General features: G+C 35.8%; 1 protein-coding gene across 2 annotated transcripts in view; it reads right to left on the minus strand.

The window, feature by feature from the left end:
• Positions 1-442: 442 nt before the first annotated feature.
• The window catches only part of ITGB8 (integrin subunit beta 8), a 79,190-nt gene continuing 58,066 nt past the window's right edge, over positions 443-21,566 (minus strand). The window contains exons 8-15 of one of the 2 annotated variants that reach the window (XM_032287030.1): positions 19,389-19,484; positions 15,940-16,029; positions 14,323-14,457; positions 11,233-11,638; positions 8,506-8,731; positions 7,489-7,601; positions 3,545-3,708; positions 443-3,429 (exon numbers count right to left, since the gene is read on the minus strand). In XM_032287030.1, coding sequence (XP_032142921.1) covers positions 3,307-3,429; positions 3,545-3,708; positions 7,489-7,601; positions 8,506-8,731; positions 11,233-11,638; positions 14,323-14,457; positions 15,940-16,029; positions 19,389-19,484 — 1,353 coding nt within the window. In that variant the 3' untranslated portion in view covers positions 443-3,306. The remainder of the gene's footprint in view (positions 3,430-3,544; positions 3,709-7,488; positions 7,602-8,505; positions 8,732-11,232; positions 11,639-14,322; positions 14,458-15,939; positions 16,030-19,388; positions 19,485-21,566) is intronic. The other variant, XM_032287031.1, reaches the window with a different exon arrangement.

The raw sequence follows: 21,566 nt of genomic DNA on the forward strand, positions 1-21,566 counted from the left end.
ATATCTTCAATGGGTATTAAGTAAATATTAAAAATATATTTCATATTTGAAGTATTGCATATCATGAATCCACAAATTTTAATTTCGAGTTTTGAAAAATTGCCTCCAGACATATCTATTGTTTTTAACCTTAGATTTTTTTTTGTTATTTTTATAAACCAAAGCTAAACTGAACATTTAAGACATAATCAGATTTTAGTGAAAATTTTAAGTCTTCCAGAAAAGTCTATGACTTAATAAATATTACCAAGTTTCCCAAAAAATAACAAATGTTTATAAATACATGTGCACTGCAGTGCAATGGTGTCCCCAGAGAAATAAAATGCATTACAAAGCAAAAGTTATGTTGTAGTGTATGTATGGCACATTTATAAATCATTAGGGCACAAAAATGCTGCTGTACTAAAAGTGTTGCTCAAGTTCTCAATTCTGTTAACAATGTAAAATTTCATTAATTGTGTTTAATATAAATGAATCTCAAAAGGCTCCTGTGGCCATATTAGTTGAAAACAGAGTCTATTTACATAAATTAACTTAAGAATACCCTGTGTTCCCTTAGCATTTAATTAATTCTAACCAGTCAACTTTTCTCATCCCACAAAGCATTACACAGGAAATTATCAATTATTCAAGTAAAACATAAGCCCTACAATCTTTAAAAATTAGCTTTTTAAGTTTTTTTTTTTTTTAAAAGTAAGCACAAGACTTCACAAGCATAACCACGATCATCTAACACTGAGTTGCCTACAAGGAAGTTTGTCCCTTCCTATGGTTACAGCCTTAGTCCATTATAAAGTTAGTACAAACTAGTTAGGGTGTAAAACATATATAAACCCTTGATTTTTAAGGATTTCATTTTGTAAAACTTTTGGATAATTCATTACATACAGAAATTTGTTTATTGTTCACACACATCATGTTCCTTTCAAACATTGTCAACTTAATGGCTATCTTACACTTTTTCTTTCAGAGAGTTGTAAGGTATCCATCCATTTTCCTTTTTAAAAAGAATGTTATGTGTATTAGGCTACTAAATGCAATTTTTACATTATTTTTAGTGATCAAAGGTTTCTTATGCAAGTGACTCATAGTACTGAATTATGTCAGCCTCCCATTTGAGGAAGGAAATACAGTTCAAATTAGCATTATAATTGCTTGGCTGTAGAGGACATCCAGTGGAGCTGCTGAACAACTTATTATAGGTTTTTCAGTTCTCTTTAGGGTAGAATATAGGATGGGTTAGTCTTCATCAAAATGCAAATATCTGGTACCTTAAAGTGCTGGAAGACAGCAAATCATAGAAGTTAATTATAAAAAGATTTCAAATAGAGTCCTTTGTTGTCATGGGCAAAACTGTGTATTCCACACAGAACTGTTAGACTGCTAGCCAGTAAAGTCAGACTAAGTCCATAGGGATAAGGTAAGTCTAAAGAAATTTCCACTGGGGAAGACAGGGCTCATAGCGCATGTGTCAAGGTCTCAAGCTGAGCACTGGAGAACTCCAGGGAACACTGTTCATGCAGGCTTTGGTGTGAGGGAATTCGCCTGTACGTATGCCATGCTTCGGTCTCTTCAGAAGCTGATTAGCATGAAAGACTGCAAGCTGAATTATTCTTTCTCTTTTGCTTTGAACTTTTTTCAAACACGTAAGACTCGAGTAAATCACATTGGAAAACATTTGCCAATTAAATATTTTAAAGATTCAAGAGGTAGCATGATATTGTGCAATGAACACTGGCCTGGCAATGAGAAGACGGAAACTCCTCTCTATTGTGGCCACTTTATCACTTGAGTGTTTTTTTAGAAATCATTTAAGTTTTCTGAGGCTCAGTTCCCTAGCTCACTAAAAAGGAGAATTAGCGGCCGGGCATGGTGGCTCACATCTGTAATCCCAGCACTTAGGGAGACCAAGGCAGATGGATCACTGGATATCAGGAGTTTGAAATCAGCCTGGCTAGCATGGCAAAACCATGTCTCTACTAAAAATACAAAAATTCACTGGGCATGCCAGCGGGTGCCTATAATCCCAGCTACTCAGGAGGCTGACGCAGGAGAATAGCTTGAACCTGGAGGCAGAGGTAGCAGTGAGCCCAGACTGAGCCATTGCACTCCAGCTGGGGTGACAAGAGTGAAACTCTGTCTCAAAAAGAAAAAAGAAAAAAATAGCTTATTTCTAAGATACCATCTGTTCTCTAATTTTGGGTTTTTTTTAATAAATTCTGGCAAGAAGGGTTGGAGTGATTCAGGAAAAGAACATCCTTAGGCTGCATTGAAGGGAAAAGATAACATAGCTTTATATTTGAAAATGGTGATATCTACTTGAGTCAAAATCCAAGAAAACATTCAAAATGTGGTACTTTGCTTGAGGCAGAGTTTCTAAATATCTTGTGAATGAATGATCGGACAAATGCAATGGCCAATCCCTTCAGTTTACCAGGTAAGAGGATACAAAACTCCACACCTGTGCACAATGAAGCTGTTCAGGTTTTGATGATACTTAATGTGTTCCCTATTAACATTCAGCTTTTAAAACCAGTATTCTAATAAAGTGACATTGTATTATTAGTTTTTTATGACAGTAGTAACTTAGCACTTAATTAATCCAGTCATCTCTGACATATATAAACTTATCCTGTAAGGAGGAAAAACAAAACAAAGGCAAAGAGGAGAGAATGCTGGAATTAGTATCTATCTTGTAAAAAGAAGCAAACCATAAACACACATGCCTAGAACTACACACTTTAAAAAGCAGTAATCTCTTAAGATTAAGGTTTTATCTGTTCACCATTTGAAAGAGTGAAACATGAATTATTTATTCATCTAGCTGTTCTTGTCTATTCAACCACCAACTGTTGAAGTGTTTGGCAACCTTAGAATATACTTGCCGGATTATTTTTCCCTCACGTGTGCAGTGCAGGGATTACTGTACCTTTGTAGTGACACAATGCTAAACTCTCTCACAGCAGGTCTCTCTGGGAAGTATAGGACAGCAGGTACCTGTAAAGTGTAATCAGTGCTCTTCAGATGATCTACATTCTATGCTGATCTAAATAAGTTATATGTTACAGTAAAGTGCTACTATGACACTAGTCTCCAACAGTAGTAAGACACATTTTTCTCTGAAAAACTCAGCAGCCATGTGAGTCACACGATGATGAGGATGCTTATCAGTCTTTGTTCGAGTGTACAACCAGCAACTGGCGTGACCGTGAGCAATTTGTCTCCTCCTGTGACTTTTAGAATTATAATCTTTAGGAGCAATTATTAAAAATTCCAGTTTCCTGTTAAGTATTTAAAAATTGTTTTTTAGAAGTTGCACCTGAAAGTTTCATGAGCATTTAATTTGCTCATATCCATTTTTATTTCTTCAGGCTTCTCACGTCGGTAGGTTACTGCTCTTGTGCAGACACCTTGCAGGATCAACTTATCCTTAATGGAGAAGAAGTATTATTAATTATGAGCCTAAATATTTTAACTACGCATTAACATACTGTGAGCATTATTTTTTCTTTTTTTTTTTTTTTTTTTTTTAGCATTCACTGACCTTTTTTGAGGCTGACACTCTGTAATCTGATGAGGACTTCGTTTTATTGCTATTCCATTGCAGTATCACTTGTCTAATGATAAGGACTTTAAGCAACCCAATCAGGAATGTAACTATGAAAATGATGAAAAATATTCTCAAGTAGCTTGGGCTGGAGAAACATTCTGTAATGAAGAAAACAAATAAATGGATTAAAAATTGGAATAAGTAAATCAAAAGAGTCCATCAAGTAAATGATGTTCACAGCTCATTTAACAATGCCAGAGATATTAGTAAATATACATTTTCAAAACAGGGCACTGAAATTACCTTTGACTCAAAAACAGTAAGCTCTCTAACTTTTCTTGCACATTTACTATTAAAATATTTTCAATAGAAAATCTTCCTTTAGAGAATAGCCATGATTAAGATATTCAATCATATAACTTCTTTGCAGCTTGATTCTTTAATTGTATTAACTGGAATATGTCCAGGTCCCGTAACCAAGCATAATTTTATCCATGACAGAAAGAGGAATAGTTTTTGTGGTGTGTACTGTTGATCACTAAGTGGAAAATAGGATTTTAAAAAACTATTGAACAGTTCTGGACCTAAGCATATGTTTCTGTTGCTATGCTTGGTCTTCATTTTGTTCCATGCCAGTAATGGAAAATAAACATCTGCAGAAGCTAAAATCAAAACTAATAGGTAAATAAATATTTATTCAGAAATTGAAGTATAACTTTTCATTATTATTATACATGGCTTCTCCAGGAAATAGGAGTGTCCAATAAGGGACAACATGAAAATACCTTTCTTCCTTTTTCATTAGTTTACTTTTTACTTGTCTCTTAACTACACCTATTCCATTCGCCTCTAAAAATGCACTGTGTATTTTAAGAGCAAATAATACTTAAACAAATAATTATTAACTGGAAAAAGAAATACTGTGTTAAGATGAGGGACATACTAGAGATCTCATTTTAGCACCAGATCGTTAGCAAACCCTCATTGCCAAAGATCTGGTGCTAAAATGTCTACTGGCTCTGTTGCTGCCAGAGGCATGACCCTAATCTAAGAGGAAGATGGTTGCACAAGAGCCAAGTATTCCATGGAACACTCCAGCTGCCCCAGATTCAGAAAAGCACTTTGTAGCTAAAGAGGCATGTGTTCCTCCACCCATTCTCCAGACTTTGTGGACCTCATCCAAAGTTCCAATGTCTCCCTGAGAGGGCCATTAGGGAGGTGACCTACCAAGGCTTAGAATAGTACACCACCCAATCCTGGGGGATTTCGGTCTGAATTTCCAGTGAGGAGCAAGCATGTTCTTGAATAAGGCAAAACTCAGTGACAAGGGCAAGGGTTTCTCTCAAGTGAGAAGACTTAATTAATCCCATTTTTTTTTTTTTTTTGTAATAAGATACTTTGAAAGAAGAGTCAAAGGCTACTCCAATTGGAGTGGAAATACCAAATGCCACTGCAGGTCCCTGTTGCTACAGGTCTCACAGAGAGGGAATCAAAATATTATACTCAAAGGTAGTGTCTTTTGAGGCTTCCACAGTGACTTTTCAGGCTCATAACACACATGCCTTTGTTCTGATGGATTGTCATTTCCTTTGGTTAATTGAGGACTACTCAGTCAGCTAAGGCAGATCCTCAGAGTGGGCAGGAGGCTTGATCCCACTTACTGGCTTCTCGCCTGGTGGAAGCTCAGCCAGAGAGACTGAAAGAACAGCCTTTAAGTGTGACTGAGTGGACAGATAATAGAGGTGCCTAACAAATGCCCTTCCCCTCTCCTTGTACAATAGTTGTGAAGGGGAGGGGGGCCCCCTAGCTACTGACATTTTAGAAATATTTCTAATAGGTTAGGACAGAGGGCATTTTCAGAGCTCAAATCTGTATGCATATTTAAATGCCATGAGTGGTCAAACATTCATGCCTAGCCTATGCTTTCTTTAGTTTAGGTCAGACCAGGGCTTTTCCTAAGAAGCTTTAAGGGAATACTTTTTAGAACAACACTTAAGTCAGAGTAGTGTTTACTTAACACAATAAATGACATGTTGATAATAAGTCCCTATTTATTAGAAAGGCACTTGGCTTTCTGGAGTGATTGCTGCAGCTCCAGCTGGCAGCACATGGGGCTCTTTTCAGAGCCAAGTTCATGATGGGCTAAGATCAGTGTGGATGGGAGGGAAAAAGGAAACAAAACTCTGGAGAAAAGTGTATTCTTTTGTGCAGTCTTCCTAAGAGATGGAATTTTTCTTACAGGTTGGAGAGACTTGAAATAATAGTTGCAATAGGAATGATCTTAATAAAGATAGAACTTCAAGGTTAGTTTCTAATGCATGTGGAGTTCCACACCTTACCCCTGTACAAAGTAAGGATCTGGGTTCTAAATACACTGTTTTTTGTTTTGGTCTGCTTTTGTTGTTGTTGTTTTTCTGAGATAAAGTTTTGTTCTTGTTGCTCAGGCTGGAGTGCAATGGTGTGATCTCGGCCCACTGCAACTTCTGCCTCCCGGGGTCAAGCGATTCTCCTGCCTCAGCCTCCTGAGTAGCTGGGATTACAGGCATGCGCCACCACACCTGGCCAGTTCTGTATTTTTAGTAGAGGCAGGGTTTTACCATGTTGCTCAGGCTGATCCCGAACCCCTGACCTCAGGTGATCCACCCGCCTTGGCCTCTCAAAGTGCTGGGATTATAGGCGAGAGCCATCGAAGCCGGCAAGTTCTAATTAACTTTTGTTTAAAAAGAGTCTTTGAGTATAGCTTTCACGTATTCCCCATTTTATGTGTCATCTTTTACCTTAGATACTCCCTTCATGTTCACTGGTTCATTTAATGTCATACAGCTCTGAGATTGGCATTATTTCCATTTTACAGATGGGGAAACTGAGGCTCAGGGAAATTTTTGTAGGAAGGCTGCTATCTTTTAACTAGTAATCTTAAGAGACATGTCTTAGACCAAGGTCTTCAAACTAAAAGTTCCATACCTTTTCATTATAACACATTTATAATCATTCAGCCCTAAGCTATATTTTTATCAAAATGAAAAGTACTAGGAAGGAATGGCCCTTCTGAAGTTACGTATTTTGCAAAACAGATCATTGCTACTTAGAGTTTTTTGGCTTCACCTAAAACATGAAAGCAAATATTGAATAGACAAGAGGACATTCAGAACTGGAAGCAAGTTTGGATTATGAAGGAAAACTATTGCTCCACAGACTTTGTCTCTTAGTGAAATGAGTCTACATGGAAAACTCATATTTCTGGTTTACTGAGGCCTTGCTAGCCAATTTATTTGGATGCCCTTCCATGGAAGTACATTGCATGGAGATTCAGCTGTATAGATGAGACAGGAAACCTAACCACTCAGCCACACTATGGCAAGCATACTCAGTTGGTTATAGAGTACCATCTCTGGGAGATTTAAAAAACTGAATCACAAACTCATTATATTGTATACATTAATATGTGCAGTTTTTCTATATCAATGATACTTAATAAAGCTGTTTAAAAATAAAACAATGTTATAAAGAATAAAGCAATATTTCATAATTTAAAAATGAAGCCCTCAGTCCTTTTTTTTTTTTTTTTTTTTTGAGATGGGATTTCGCTCTTGCTGTCTGGGCTGGAGTGCAGTGGCACGACCTCGGCTCACTGCAACCTCTGCCTCCTAGGTTCAAGAGATTCTCCTGCCTAAGCCTCCTGAGTAGCTGGAATTACAGGCACCCACCACCATGCCTGGCTAATTTTGTATTTTTAGTAGAGATGGGGTTTCACTATGTTGGCCAGGCTGGTCTTGAACTCCTGACCTCAGTGATCCACCCACCATGGCCTCCTAAAGTGCTGGGATCACAGGCATGAGCCACGTGTCTGGCCCAGTCCTTTCTTTAGTATGGGTCTTTGGGGAACAGCATCCTCTACAGACACTCTTCTGTGCTTTGATTATTAAGCTTTGGCCTACCTGATGTTTGGTCAACAAAATCCTGTTGTTGTTCCATGAGAGCACATGAGGTTTTGCACTGATCAAGTATAGCCTGAGACAAATTGTGAGAGTGAGGGCATTGCACACAATTCCTGCAAGGGAAAACAGAAGTGAAAGTATTCATTTTTCAAAAAGGTGGTAGACTATAATGTTTTCTGCAAGAAAAAAAGACAAAATAACAATGCAGAGACAATTCAAATTTTGATTAGGTTTATTAGAAAGTACTCCATCATTATGTTTAAGGATTGCATTACCAAATGATTAAAATAAATTACCATGCATAAGTCCAAAAAGCTTATGTGAGCTACTAATCTGAGAAAGTCAGTGGTTTAAAATGTTGAATAAAACAAACTGGAAGTGACAGTGATGTTTAGATTAATAGTCTCTGTGCCGATCTCAAATTGCTACTGAAAAATTTGTTGACACAAAACAGTAATGTCACCTTCATTTAACATATCACTTATTTCTAGGGTGCATCACAGACACCATTGTTCTTTATCATTAAAATATTAAAAATAAAACATAGCAGTAATAGCTAACATTTATTCTATGATTGACTTGCATCAAGTACAAAGCTGAGTTTTTTTTTAATATGAATCATTTGATTATCTCACAGAAATATAGCAAGATATTATTGTTATTACTATCCTGACTTTTGATATCAGGAAACTGAGGCACAGAAAATTATAACAACTTGTTCTAGATTGATCCCACTATAACTAAATAGTAAGCTGGGTAGCAGGTAACTTCTGATTTCAAAAACCTATTTCAAAAAAGGTAAGGTCATGAGTGCCCAGATTTATTCTGATGCTTCCACAGCTATCCAGCAGTCAAAGATTTCAATCCAGGTCTTCCATTTCATAGCATTTCTCATTTAATTCTTTTGTGGCATGATGGTAACAATGTATCAGGTAACTTTTAAGATTAAGGAAGGCAGAACAAAAAAGGACAAAAGTAGCTATTCTTTATGTATGTTTGGAGTCAGAGAAATCATACCAGTTTTCCTTGCAGGCCTCATGACAGGTGGGGCAGTGTTCACAGAAGCGGCCGATGCTCCTGGGATCGGTGCACTCACACCTTCCACACACACACGTGCCTCTTCCGCTGCACACTTGGCCCTGTGAATTGACACAGTGCTGGGCTGATGCTGAAGGGCACTGGCACCGATCTCCTTCCCAGCCACTGAAGCATTGACATCTGCCTCCTTCACACTCTCCATGCCCTGTGAGGAAGACACCGCAGAACCTCTGTTATCTGAATCACTGACTTTGTAAAAAGTTTTCAACCATAGATTCCTGTATCATCTCCATGGAAACACACTAACAGTCCAATGAATGGAAACAGCAACACTTTTTTGTTGGTCTGACACAAACAGTGCTGGATTTAGGAGGATCTATTTTCAAAGCTGTTCTGTAGATAATCTCCCCATGCTAATGAACTCTGCTAACAAGCACGAAGGCACCCCTGCTTCAGTGGCTCCCAGACTACTTGAATATCATTGCATATTCAGTTTTAAATTTAAAACACACACATATTAATAAACTGCAAAGGCCGAAGTAATGTTAACTGTCTGACTTGAAATGAGAAAAATACGGGTATTTGATTAATGGTTTCCATAATCTATTTTCTGTCTTCTGATATTGCTGAAGGCCTAGGATAACTTTGCAGGACTGTGAGGCAAACCTTTCTAGTGCTTCAGTACTGCTGGTGCCATGTTTAAAGATCAGATCCCTTGAGAAGCTGATGCTTTCATGTCTTCAGTGCATTATTTAGTAAGTTAGCAGGGCAGATCTGCCTCTATGCTGTGAGCTCTTCTTAGATGGTAAATGAAAAAAAGAAAGAAAGATGGGTGTGTGTGTGGTGGGGGAACACTTATGCATGTGGGGTGAAGAAAGCACAGTTACACATAGTTAAATGGATTTTAGACAGCAAAAAGTGTCCAAAACTTAATATGCCAATGTGTACTAGAAATAGTCACGAGGGGGTACATTTTACCTGATTATATAGGATTTCTGAAGCTTATCTAGCCACAAACCAACCTTCCTCTTTTCTCCCTCTCTCACTCTGTTCTTCCTTTCCTTTCTCCCTGCCTCCTTTCCTTCCTTCTCTCTTTCTTTCCTTTCTTAGCTCCCTCTCTCTGTTCTTTTATGGCTGAGCACATCACAGGGTAATCATTCCACAGATTCTACTGTAGGACCAGCTTTATTTGCTAAGTGTAAAACTAATGAGGTCCAGGCCAGACAAATGTTGGCCAGACCCTCTCTGCTGTGCAGGCTTATGCTGAATTCTAGCCAGTAGGCCTGTGAACATGTGTTTTTATTCCCAAAGGAGACTAGTGGAGAAAGTACATGTCAGTTACAGTCTGCACTTATACAGAAACAATTCAAAACAGATTATCAACTGCTTGTAGATCAGTAGTATCATAATCATATAGAAAAACTAGTACATCAATTTTTTGATATTCTAGTGCAGAGACTGGGACAAATACTCAAATGTATTTGAAACTTTCTTGAGAGATTGACAGCTGTGGGATGTGACCTCAGAAAATTATTTCTCTTTACTGTAAAATAATATTTTTCCTCCTTGGAAAATATGGTAGACAACTGCTGGTTCATTCTAAAGTCACCTGTAAACCATCCTACCCATGATGTCAGTTACAGTTGATAAATGCTTATATATTAAAATAGTCTATGTATGTAATAGAATAGGAAGATAATTTTCTATTACACATTTAGGTGATACAGGCCAAATTTTCAGCTTAGACTAGATTATAACTTTTTTTATATAGGTTTGTTACTTCCCATATGCTTATGATGACATGTTTCCATTCATCAATAATTTAACAAATACTTATTTACTAAAATGCAAATACTAAAAAGATGTTTTTCGCATTGAGTAAATTTAGCACATTGTCACAAGAAAATTATCCTAGAACTCAGATAATGGGTAGTTTATTTAATTCATTTTAAAACAGTATTTTGTTTTAGTTTGCAAATGTTGATTAGATTTTCTGGACTCTAACCTGTAGGTGGCAGTAAATTGAATGGCCCAAGAGTAATCCTGGTATTTTTATTTTAATTTGTTCCATTTTTAAAATTTGGTCTGTGTGTGGCCTCAAGGACAAGTCTTTTAGATTACTTAGTCAAGCAATGTTTTCTTGAAGAATGCTGTCCTTTGGCAGTTTTGTTGCTGGTGGTGGCCCAAAAGAAACTGCAGAGGCTTAAATTACTGTCATCTTAGAATACCATTTATAATAATGCATTAAGGATTTTCAAATGAATGAGAAGTATACTCTTATAACTCACTCCCCATCATCCTGACAGAAATAAAATCCTCTGAGCAAGCTGGAGGGAGTGACCATTTACCAGAATGAATCAGATCCTTCTAGAAGAATACTCTGATTCTTCTAGAAGATGTGTCAGACATCATCAGCATTTCCTTTTCTTGTATATTTTTTTCCCAAGATCAAAAAATGCATGAGACTAACAATTAATTTTAGGTTTTTATGTTGAAGCATTTCCTGTAAAAAAAATAGGTTGAAATATAAATATCAAAATCACATGCTATAAATCTATTGCCGTGCCCTAATTTCATGGACTATGAAACTTTAACAAATTCAGATTCAGTTTTGGTAATTTATAAAGATGTGATTTAAAGATACTTTAACATCTATGCTAGTATAATAGTGACAAGTAAAAGTTGCCTGTATATATTTATACTCACCAGCACACAGATTTCCATGATGATATGGGCAAGAAAAGTCATCCTTTTCACAGTATTTTCCATACACTTTTCCAAGCTTAATTTTGTCACATAAACATTCCCCACAAACACAAACTCCGCGACCACTGCAAACAGGTTGATCCTCGTGTGACTTGCAACTCTCAGAAGAAAACTGATCTTCATCAAAATGGCATTTATTCTCATCACACTGGAAACACTTGGAATCCAGAAGAGTTTCATCTACACACTTTCCTTTAGGTTCTCTGTTGTCCTCACACTGACAACTGCAGTTTCTGTGTATATGAATTTTAGTGGTTTCATTAAAACCAATAGGTTTGATTATTGCATAGCTTTTTCCTCCTGTGACATCACATTTTTTCATTGTAACTGTTACATTGAAAAGAACCTAAATTTAGGAGGAAAAAGGAAATATATTTATATACCTTGATTTTTATTACCAATATTATATCTGTTAATAACTGAATTGATAAGAAACCATCTTGGAGAAATTAACAATATTTGTTAAACACGTGTAATCTCTTTCACATATATGCAACATCTCTTTTTAATGTCACTTATTTCCCAATTAACGAACTTGAGAGTTAAAGAATAATGTCTATATTGCACCTCTAAATAGACTTGAGTGCAAGCCTATTTGAAGCATCTACTCCACCACTGATGATTAATTTCTTAACAAACATGAGAAAGAATAGACCATTTTCTAAGTTCAGTCATTAAAATGTGGGGTTATTGAATATTTGACACTAGGAATAGAGCACATAAACCAAAGTAAAAGGCTTCTGCTCTACTGGTTTAAAACTCAGATGAGGCCAGGTGAGGTGGCTCATGCCTGTAATCCCAGCACTTTGGGAAGGTGAGGCAGTTGGATCACCTGAGGTCAGGAGTTTGAGACCAGCCTGGACAACATGGTGAAACCCCTTCTCTACTGAAAATTCAAAAATTAGCTGGTTGTGGTGGCCTGCACCCGTAGTCCCAGGTACTTGGAGGGAAGCTGAGGCAGGAGAATCGCTTGAACCTGGGAGATGGAGGTTGCAGTGAGCTGAGATCACTCCACTGTACTCCGTCCTGGGCGACACAGCAAGACTCCATATCAGGGGAAAAAAAAAAAAAGAAGTCAAAACCCTGAGATGAGATGTTCAAACAAACCATTTTAATTTTGTTCCTATTTTCTAGGAGCCCAAGTCAAGTTTCAGAGTTAAATTTTAGTTTATAAAGGGTGTCCGTGGAGGAAAACATCGGCTTTCTGTGATGTTACTCAAAAGAAAAATGTTTAGGACTCTCATTTTCAAATCTTAAAACATCAACACAGGTCATTGATTTGTCTCAGTGGAAGAAGCTAGCTCAGAACTCAGGAACTGCGCTGGCAGGAATTGGTCAAATGTTTTCTTTTTCTCTATTTCTTCTTTTTGCACAACACAATTATTTAATACGTCTACTTATATTTGTTGGATCATCTTACCATCTTTAGGTACTTTGGTAAATAAGAAGGTATGTTTCTTTCATGTTGGACTGAGATTCATTACAATTTAAAATTAATTTGTGCTGAGCTTTTAGGATGGAATATATGTATATGATGATATAATAATATAAAATATCTAAATTTAGTCTTACAAATACATGAAACATTAGAATTGGTTCCATAATGTTAAAATCAATACAATTGTTGTTATACTTAAAGTGCTTTTGTTTTTGAGAATGCTGAGGATTAACAGATATGTAAGTTAATGTGGTCATTGCCATCTCTAACAGATCAAACCCTGGGGTTTCTGTAATTAAGAGGTTATATGATTATTCCTGATAGTTAAACTATTTATACCACTCAATTTAAAGTGAAGGAAAGATGATATATAAGCAAATGAAAAGAAAAAATGTAAAAGGTAAGAAAAACCATTCTTCCAAAATGAGATTTTGAAGAAAATAACTTTCTTAGAGAGTAACCATTTTTTCATAAAGTAACTTAGTGCTATATTTGTTAGTAAAAAGTTTTCTCTGTAGTTTTAATGAAAAGCAAAAGTGCATTTTGCACACTAGTGTATGATGTCTTTTGAACAAAATCCAAGGAAAGTGATTATAGAAGAAACTACAGAATTTGAAACTTGCAATAATTAATTTAAAATATACAGCTCTAAAATTCCTAAGATAAAAAAACATATTCTACTAAAAAGCAGAGAGGATTCTCTTTTATTCAATTTTATAATCTTCTATCACTTTCAATAACTTTTTCTTTATTTTCTATAGCATGACATTACATAATTAATCATGATAAAACCTTAGCAGAAAAGGGGTTGGAAATCTTCTAGTCCAAGTCATTCATTTAAAAAATGAGACAAGGAATGTCATGTGGTCAGTGACTCACCCAAAATCACTTCACCCAGCGAAGAGTCCCTTAACGGGTATATTTCTCCGTGTTACTGTCTCTATTGTGCCAGTCCTTGGGGAACCTCTATCTCCTCTGCTGCTGTTTCCTGATACTGTTACAAGCTGGGTCTGTCTTCTTTACATCCCAATCCTTTTTTGGTAAATGATGACTCTTCTTATTTTGTATTGGTCTTAACAAATTTCTCTACTTCTTTTTAGATAATTTAGATAATTATGAGTGTTTTGAGGAAATCACAGAGTGAAAGATTTGGAATTCTTAGCCTTTTTCAACTGCTCTAGCATTCCCATTCTTTTCTATGTTATATGACTCTCAATTTCACATTTATTTTGAGAATTTGTGAATATGTAACCGAAAAGGCATTACCATTATTATAAACATAGACACTACTTATTTGAGGATATGTGATTTCCTAATTTATACTGGTCATGACACCTAAGTTTAAAGTTACTATTGATAAATAATTGTTTAATATCACACACACATATACGTATTAAAACCTGAGATTTGGAGAGATCAACTGAACTAAAATAGGAAATTTGAGGAGGAACAACAAAAGTTACCTCGAAGTATAAATATGATACTTAGAGCCAATAGTAAGTAAAATTTTTCAGAATGGTTTGATTTTTCTGTAAGAAAGTATGCCAGACAACTTAATTTATTTTAAAAGGGTAAAATGCACACCCACATACTTCATCATTGCTTGTCACATTTCTGCATCCATCCATGCCTGGCTTTCTGGACCCATCTGGACAGATGGCGGTAACGTTAAAATAGACGCCTTGTACCTGGTTTTCCACCTGAACTTTCACTTCTGAAATGAGTTTCTGCAGAGACATTATTTTTTTAAATTACATATGATAGTAGTTTCAAATGTAAGCAACAGAGTCAAGCTTATTAAATCATAGATTTAATTTTAACTAGATCAAAGAGTCTCTTTTTATAAAAGGATGAATAAAAACAGTGTTTCCACATAATGACCCAATTATATTTGAAATAAGAAATACTGAAGGATTAGATTATTTTCATTCAAATCGTTCTGTTTTTTTACATATTTCCATGACTGCATTTTGAGTCCTTCAAAGATATTTCTCAGTCTGTTAACAAAATAGTCATTTTTAATCCAGTAATACTTATATTTTATGATAAAGTTTAATTAAATATTGATAACACATATATCATCACAACGGGTAAATCTTGACACTTAAAATATGGAAAATGCTTCTGTCATATAAAGCTGCTAAAGAAATATTTTTGTGCTACAATTTAACTATTAAGCTTTATGTGTCAGGAGGGGAGTCAGAGAATTTGGGAAAATGAGACTTTATAGTTGACTGGTAAAGTCAAGGTAGCATAAAGCATATCTTTTGACACCCTGTAAAACAAAGAAAAACAGGTGGTATTGCACAGGAGGAAGCACCTGAGGCTGGAAGTAGAGGAACACCTGGATTCTGATTCCACTTTCTTCTGCTTATTAGTTGAGGAATCTTTGATGAATTGTTTCACTTTCCTGACTCTTGGTTTCTACTAATATACAATGGGAGTACTAACCACCTGCCTTACAGGTCAGGTGTGAGAACTGAATGAGATCAGGTATGGAAAGTGACTGGATATTAGTGGTAAAAAAGTAGCAGTCACTATTATCGCAACATTTTAACGGAGGATGTTCTATCTAGGAATGACCCAGGTTGAAAGAACAGATGTTTCTTTAAATTCTTTGCATTGAAGCATTCACTCTTCATAGGACTGATGACAGCATACAACCATCAACTCAAGAAAATAGAATATCTACTAAGGTGATTCTTTTCATCAAACTCTTTTGATAAAACCACTAAAATAATTGTTGAACAATCAAGTGGTTGATCATAAAGACTCCAACAGAGTCCTCTTAATAATTGTTATATCCCAGATAGTTCAACTTCCCTGGCAGATTATTGATTTATGTAACCGTGAACTTCTACTTTATCATTATGGCATAGGAAATGATGCAATTTCATGGTAATAAAGTACAGTCTATAGCCATGATTTCATGATTCACTGAGCATTGGATGTGGAAGGAAATTTAGATAGCCTTTAGCCCAATCTTAGTTGATTACCAATGAGACAAGTGAGGTAAAGAAAGCAGAAATGACTTTCCCAAAGCAGAAAGCTAGTTAGTGGTAGGACCAGGGATGAACTTCAGATTCCTAATTCCTAATCTAATATGCTTTCTACTTCTCCTCTCAAGATGACATGGCACCACTTTGTACCTTGCCACATAAATTGGGGTGAACAGTTTATTTTAAAAATTGTATATAATATATACATACCTTATAGGCTTCCACTACCAAATTATTGAGGTTTGCAGACTTTGCTTCTATTTCACCAGCAACGGTGCCCGGCAAGAGGGGTAGAAGATCCTATAAAACATATCAGTAGCATTTAAACAATGACAATAGTATGCAATGGTTTAGCAACCAACACATATTAAATATTTTTGTAGTTATCCGTGAATGAAAGCATATAAGACACAAGAAAAATATAAGCAACCTAGTAGAGCAGTTAGAACATATACCCATATAGTGGTTGTGTGTGTCTGTACATGTGCATGACTATGTGTGTGTATCTGAAATCACTGTACATGACGACTAAAATTCCAGTCGAAGTGTAGATGAGCATCTCCCAAGTGCCTTCCATGAACTGTAACCCCAAAAGATTTTAAACCTACAAAAAAAAAGTTTGAGAAGTTCTGCATATGGCTTCTTCCACTTAAAAACATAAAGTGCACATTTGCAAATTAAAAGGTTCAGAGTAGGCCTGCAGTTTGGAAATGATTTAACACTGTTTAATGCAGCATTTCCCAAAACTTCTTTAGTTAGGAAAACTCATAGTCACAAGTGGAAACTTCATGGAGTATGTGTTCTTAATGGATGTTGCTTATTAATTACAGAGAAGACCATAGGTATTTTTAGGGAGAATGAACGAAGGCTTAAAGGTCTACTCGAATTGTAGATGAAGCAAATATAGAAAAAAGGCCAATCTGACTAAATGGCACTTACTTGTAGGAAATCAGATAGTAAAAAGTTTTGAAATCCATTAATTCTTGCATTTTATTCTATTCACAAGTATCATTAAGTTCCTGCTGTATGCCAACCATTACTTAGACATTAATAATTTGGTACCTCAAGCCATAGGGAAAACTCTACCATTTATAGGGTCAAAAAATTCATTTATTAGATTTTTGTTGAGCTCCTACTGTATACCACTTTGGAGATGCTAAATCACTAGGTCACACAGTTGTACCCTTAAGATTCTCACAGTATATAAATGACAATTTCACTAAACACTGTACATTTGAACATGAGAAACAAAAGTGATATGCACAGACCCTAATGAGAGGGATACTTGGCAAGCATTTCATAGCTGGGGAAGGTTGCCAAGGACTGTCTCTTGGAGGAGGTGACTTATAAGGCATATCTTAAAGAATGAGTAGGAGTTAATAAAGTAAGGAGGGAGAAGGGCTTCCAGACATGAGAAGCGAAGGTACGCAGCAAGAACAAAGGCACAGAGGAAAGAAACAGCCTGATTGAATGCTTGTACACAGGAGGATTAGAAGCATGGCTGGAGGCATGAGAAGGATTCCTGCAAGGCAAGGAACAGTGGGGCAATAAGGCCAAAAAGGCAAGCAGAGACCACGTGGCTTCATGTGCCAACTTTGACACTTGGTCCTCTAATTCAGAGGGCACCACTTAAAAATTTTACTCAAGGGAGTACTGTTGACCTTGTGATTTCAACAGATCATCCTGGCAGCCAGATGGAGGGTGGATTACAGAGCTCAGCTATCAGGTCGTTTTTTATCGATTGATAAAAAAGTTCTCTAGGTAGTCAAAAGGAGAAGACTACAGGGGCATGCATGGGGCTCATGCTGGAGCTTCCCAGGCTTTGGAGCCAGTTGATTCTGACTTTGCACATAATTCAATTAATAATAAACTTGGTTTTATGGTTTTACAGTTAGTGGCACATTTTAAAAAGAATAGGAAGAAACTGCTAAAGCCAATAATGCTATCAAGAAATAATGTTAGCGGAACAGCAAAGAGGACGCAAAAGCTGTAAAAAGCTGCACAGTATTTCAGTCAACTATTAAGCTTAGCCATTAAGAGCACAGGATTTGGGTTGTTAGAAACCCTTGGGCAAACATTTAACCTCCCTAAATATGACTCCTCATCTTTAAAATGGGCATATTAAGATGTCTGCCCTCATTTTTATGAGTTACTAAGAGGATTAGTTTAATAAATGTCTACAAACTCAATGCCTGACAATAGTTAAGTACCCAATAAGTGGAAGCTGTTACTGTGGTTAATAAAGTGGTTTGAGCCAGTTAACTTTGGCCAGAGTCCTACTTCTGCAGATGTTAGTTTGTTGTTACCTTAAAAAGTGGTTCCATGGTATATAAATTTGAGAAAACAGGAAATTAAATAAAGTTTCACTAAGTCAGACACAGAAAGAAAAACACCACATGTTCTCACCTATAAGTGGGAGCTAAATAATATGTATACATGATGTGGAATGATAGATAATGGAGACTCAAAAGGATGAGGGCCTGGGACGGGGAGTGGATGATAAGAAATCACTTAATGGGTACGATGTGTGCTATTCGAGTGACAGATACCCTAAAAGCCCTGACTTCACCACTATACAATCTATGCCTGTAACAAACTTGCACTTGCACTCCATAAATTTACACAAAATGAATAAAGAAATAAGCAAAGTTTCACCATAGATTTCTAAGGGAAGAAGTGGTATGATTAAAGTAGTACTTTCAGATGATAAAGTAGGAAGGTAATAGGGAAACTGGTAGAAGGAACACCAGCTGTGGCATATGCAAATGCATTCAAGTATTTGTTGAAGCCAAATGAAAATGTAATTTCTCTGCAGTTTTAAAAAATCAGTACAGGGCACTGGGACTGGCCACTGAGGAGGGATGTACAATTAGGGAATAGATGGTAGAAGCAAAGATAGCAAAGGAGATGAAGGAGACCAAGTGAACAGAGACGTGCAATGAAAATTAGGGTGTCATAGCTTCATGAAAAGGAAACAAGAGAGTTTCTAGGAAAAAAGAGCCTTAAAGATTGTGAAAAGAAAGCTACAGCAGGGTCATAGAGAAACAGTCTATGCTGGGGGGGTCCGTGGCACCTCCAGTGTGACACAGCTGCTAATTTTGCTTGAGGGTCTCACCTGGTCCAAAGGACTCTGGACACCACCAAGATTATTCTTACGTGTGAAGGCTTTGATTAGCTCAGCCACTTCAATGGCCCCTTTTGGTCCATTATTCAATGACCTAGACCAAAGCTAGGTGTGTCAGTGCTATGGAGAATTAAGCTGATAGTCTCTAGTTTTAACCTATCATGAGGATATGCTCATGGACCAAAATAAGAAGGAATCTGGACATGCAAGATGCAGAGATGGATTGTGAACTACTTTTTGCCTGGTGAGTCTTCTCTACTGTTGTCACATTTGAGACCACCCTAAGCATCAGGCTGACCTCAACTGTATCAAATACAATTCTCAGATTTAGTTCTAGATGTTACAAACCTAAATAGAAATTATACTGAAATGCTAAGTTAAGACATTGTAAATGATACTTTAGTAATACAATATAGAATTTAGATTGTACAAAGTATAATAATTCCAGAGTCCTTATCTATGGCTCTAAAGAACCCTCTTAATTTCAATTACCAATGAAAAAATTTTAATTTTCACATTTTTGGAGTTAACATACCTTATACCAATAAAATTGTTGTCCTTGAACTGCAAAAATGACATTAATGTTGTTGTCTATTAATTTTTCTGAAAGTTGGCCTAGTGAGGGATGTTCCTGTAATGAATAATGAAATAAAGAAGGGAGTGAAATTTCACAGCTCCTATGCATATTCAAACATCTATTAAGAAAACTGTATGACTTACATAAAAATGTACCTGGGAAGGGTTATGGTTTTACTAGAGACATTGACATTTTTTAAAAAACATAATATCAATATCCATGTATTAAAATATTTTATATACAAAAGTCCCATAAAAACCTGTAACTTAAAAAGATGAAGAGAGCTGATTGCAACATAACTAACAAAGAGTGATCAGCATCTCTGTAGATTAACATTGGACTCCAAGTGATGTAACTGACAGAGAATTTAATATTCAGAAATAGAGACGCATTACTGACAATCACATTCTAAGGTGAAATTCTGTAACAAATACTGAACTGTAAATATATATGCATGTATGTGTGTATACCTATAAACATATATATATATATATATACATACACCTTCAAACATCCACATATACCTATATATACACATTTGATATATAACATGATATAGCATAAACTCTCTTTAGAAGAAGAAAATCCTGTACTGAAGTCCTAGGTTTGTCACCTTACAACAAAAGTTCTCAGTTCCATCCTCGGTAACGCATGAATGATACTTGCCTTCCACGATTGCTGGCAAGATTAAAAAGATGACAACAGTATGTGAACTATTTAGTGTATTTTCTTGCAGGCAGTAAGTGCTCAAAAGTAATAGCAATTCTGATTCTTATTTCCAACTGCTTATACAAGGTACAGATTACAGATTTCTCAACTTACTATATTCAATATTTTTGTTGTATGATATCTTTTATACCTGCTTTACTTTGACAAATAAAATTTATGTAGTGCCAACTGTGCCATTCTTTGTGGTAATGAGAAAGTTAGAGAAGAGTAGGAAAATGAGAATGAAATTTAGAGAACATGAGAAATCTGATGATTACATAAATTGCTATCTACACTTATATAGTTAGATATACTATTGGTATTTTTTTTTCTATAAATAGTCTTCCAGAAATTAAGATGATTGTCTCAAATAACAAGTTTATAATGAGATACCTAACAGAGAGATGTAAAAGTTCACTGGTAGTCTCTCCTCATTCTTCGGTGCCTTTTGGCATAAGCCAAAGATTAGTATGTAACTGAGCCCAATTAGTATCATACCATTTAAGTTCAAATTACTCCATAGTTTTTGTTTCCCACTGAACTCTCCAATATTAACTGTATTTTATTAAAGGAAAAATCTGGTTAAACTATCTTGGTAAACATTTCTCTATGTGTACTTGGTAAAAGAGCTAAATTAACTAGTTTCACTTATAATGTAAGTTCTAAGTAACAAATAACACTTTATTTCTCTATCATCTATAATTGTGATAGAAACAAATCAAATTTTCATGAGTTGGCTTTACATGTGATATGAAACCAACTTATGAAGAAGCTTAAAAAGTATTAACACGTGGGTCTGCATAAGAAAAGTTTTCTCACAGCAATTCTTAAGAATATAATTTTAAAGTAACTGAAAAAAGCTGCAAAAATCCAAATTCTGCCAGCTAAATTCTTATTCCTTGTTCCTAATAAAAAGCATAATCTTAAAATATATTTATGGCAGTTTGCATAATGCTAGTGAATACAGAGAACAAGTTAGAGGCAAGGTAAATCTAGCTGTATTGGAAAATTTTTTAAATGGTAACAACTACTTTTCAAGTATTTTTGCTTTGACAAAAGATAGTCACATCTTGCCAACCATTCACCCTTCTTAGTTTTTAGAAACATTTGTATTTTAAGGAAAATGTAATCCATGTTTTTAACCAGGTTTTCCTTAACTCACATAAAATCAATATTTAAATGACACTCTAAGATGTAAGCAGCTTTTGAAGACTTCTTAATCTCTTCCCCTCTCCAAAAACAGGAAGTCACTTTGACCAAATGTATACAACATTTAAATCTAGAAAGTTCTAGTTTGGTCAGAAGCTTGTTACAAAGATAAGTCGATTTTTCAAGCTTACAAAAACAGACTTTTTTTGAATCCTAGAGAGATACCTCTTTTAAAAGAAAATTCCAAGTACCTCAAAGCAGATTTTTAAAAATTACAAA

Source organism: Sapajus apella, unplaced genomic scaffold (assembly GCF_009761245.1).
Source record: "Sapajus apella isolate SASKATOON/1434 unplaced genomic scaffold, GSC_monkey_1.0 scaffold19, whole genome shotgun sequence".
NCBI lineage: Eukaryota > Metazoa > Chordata > Mammalia > Primates > Cebidae > Sapajus > Sapajus apella.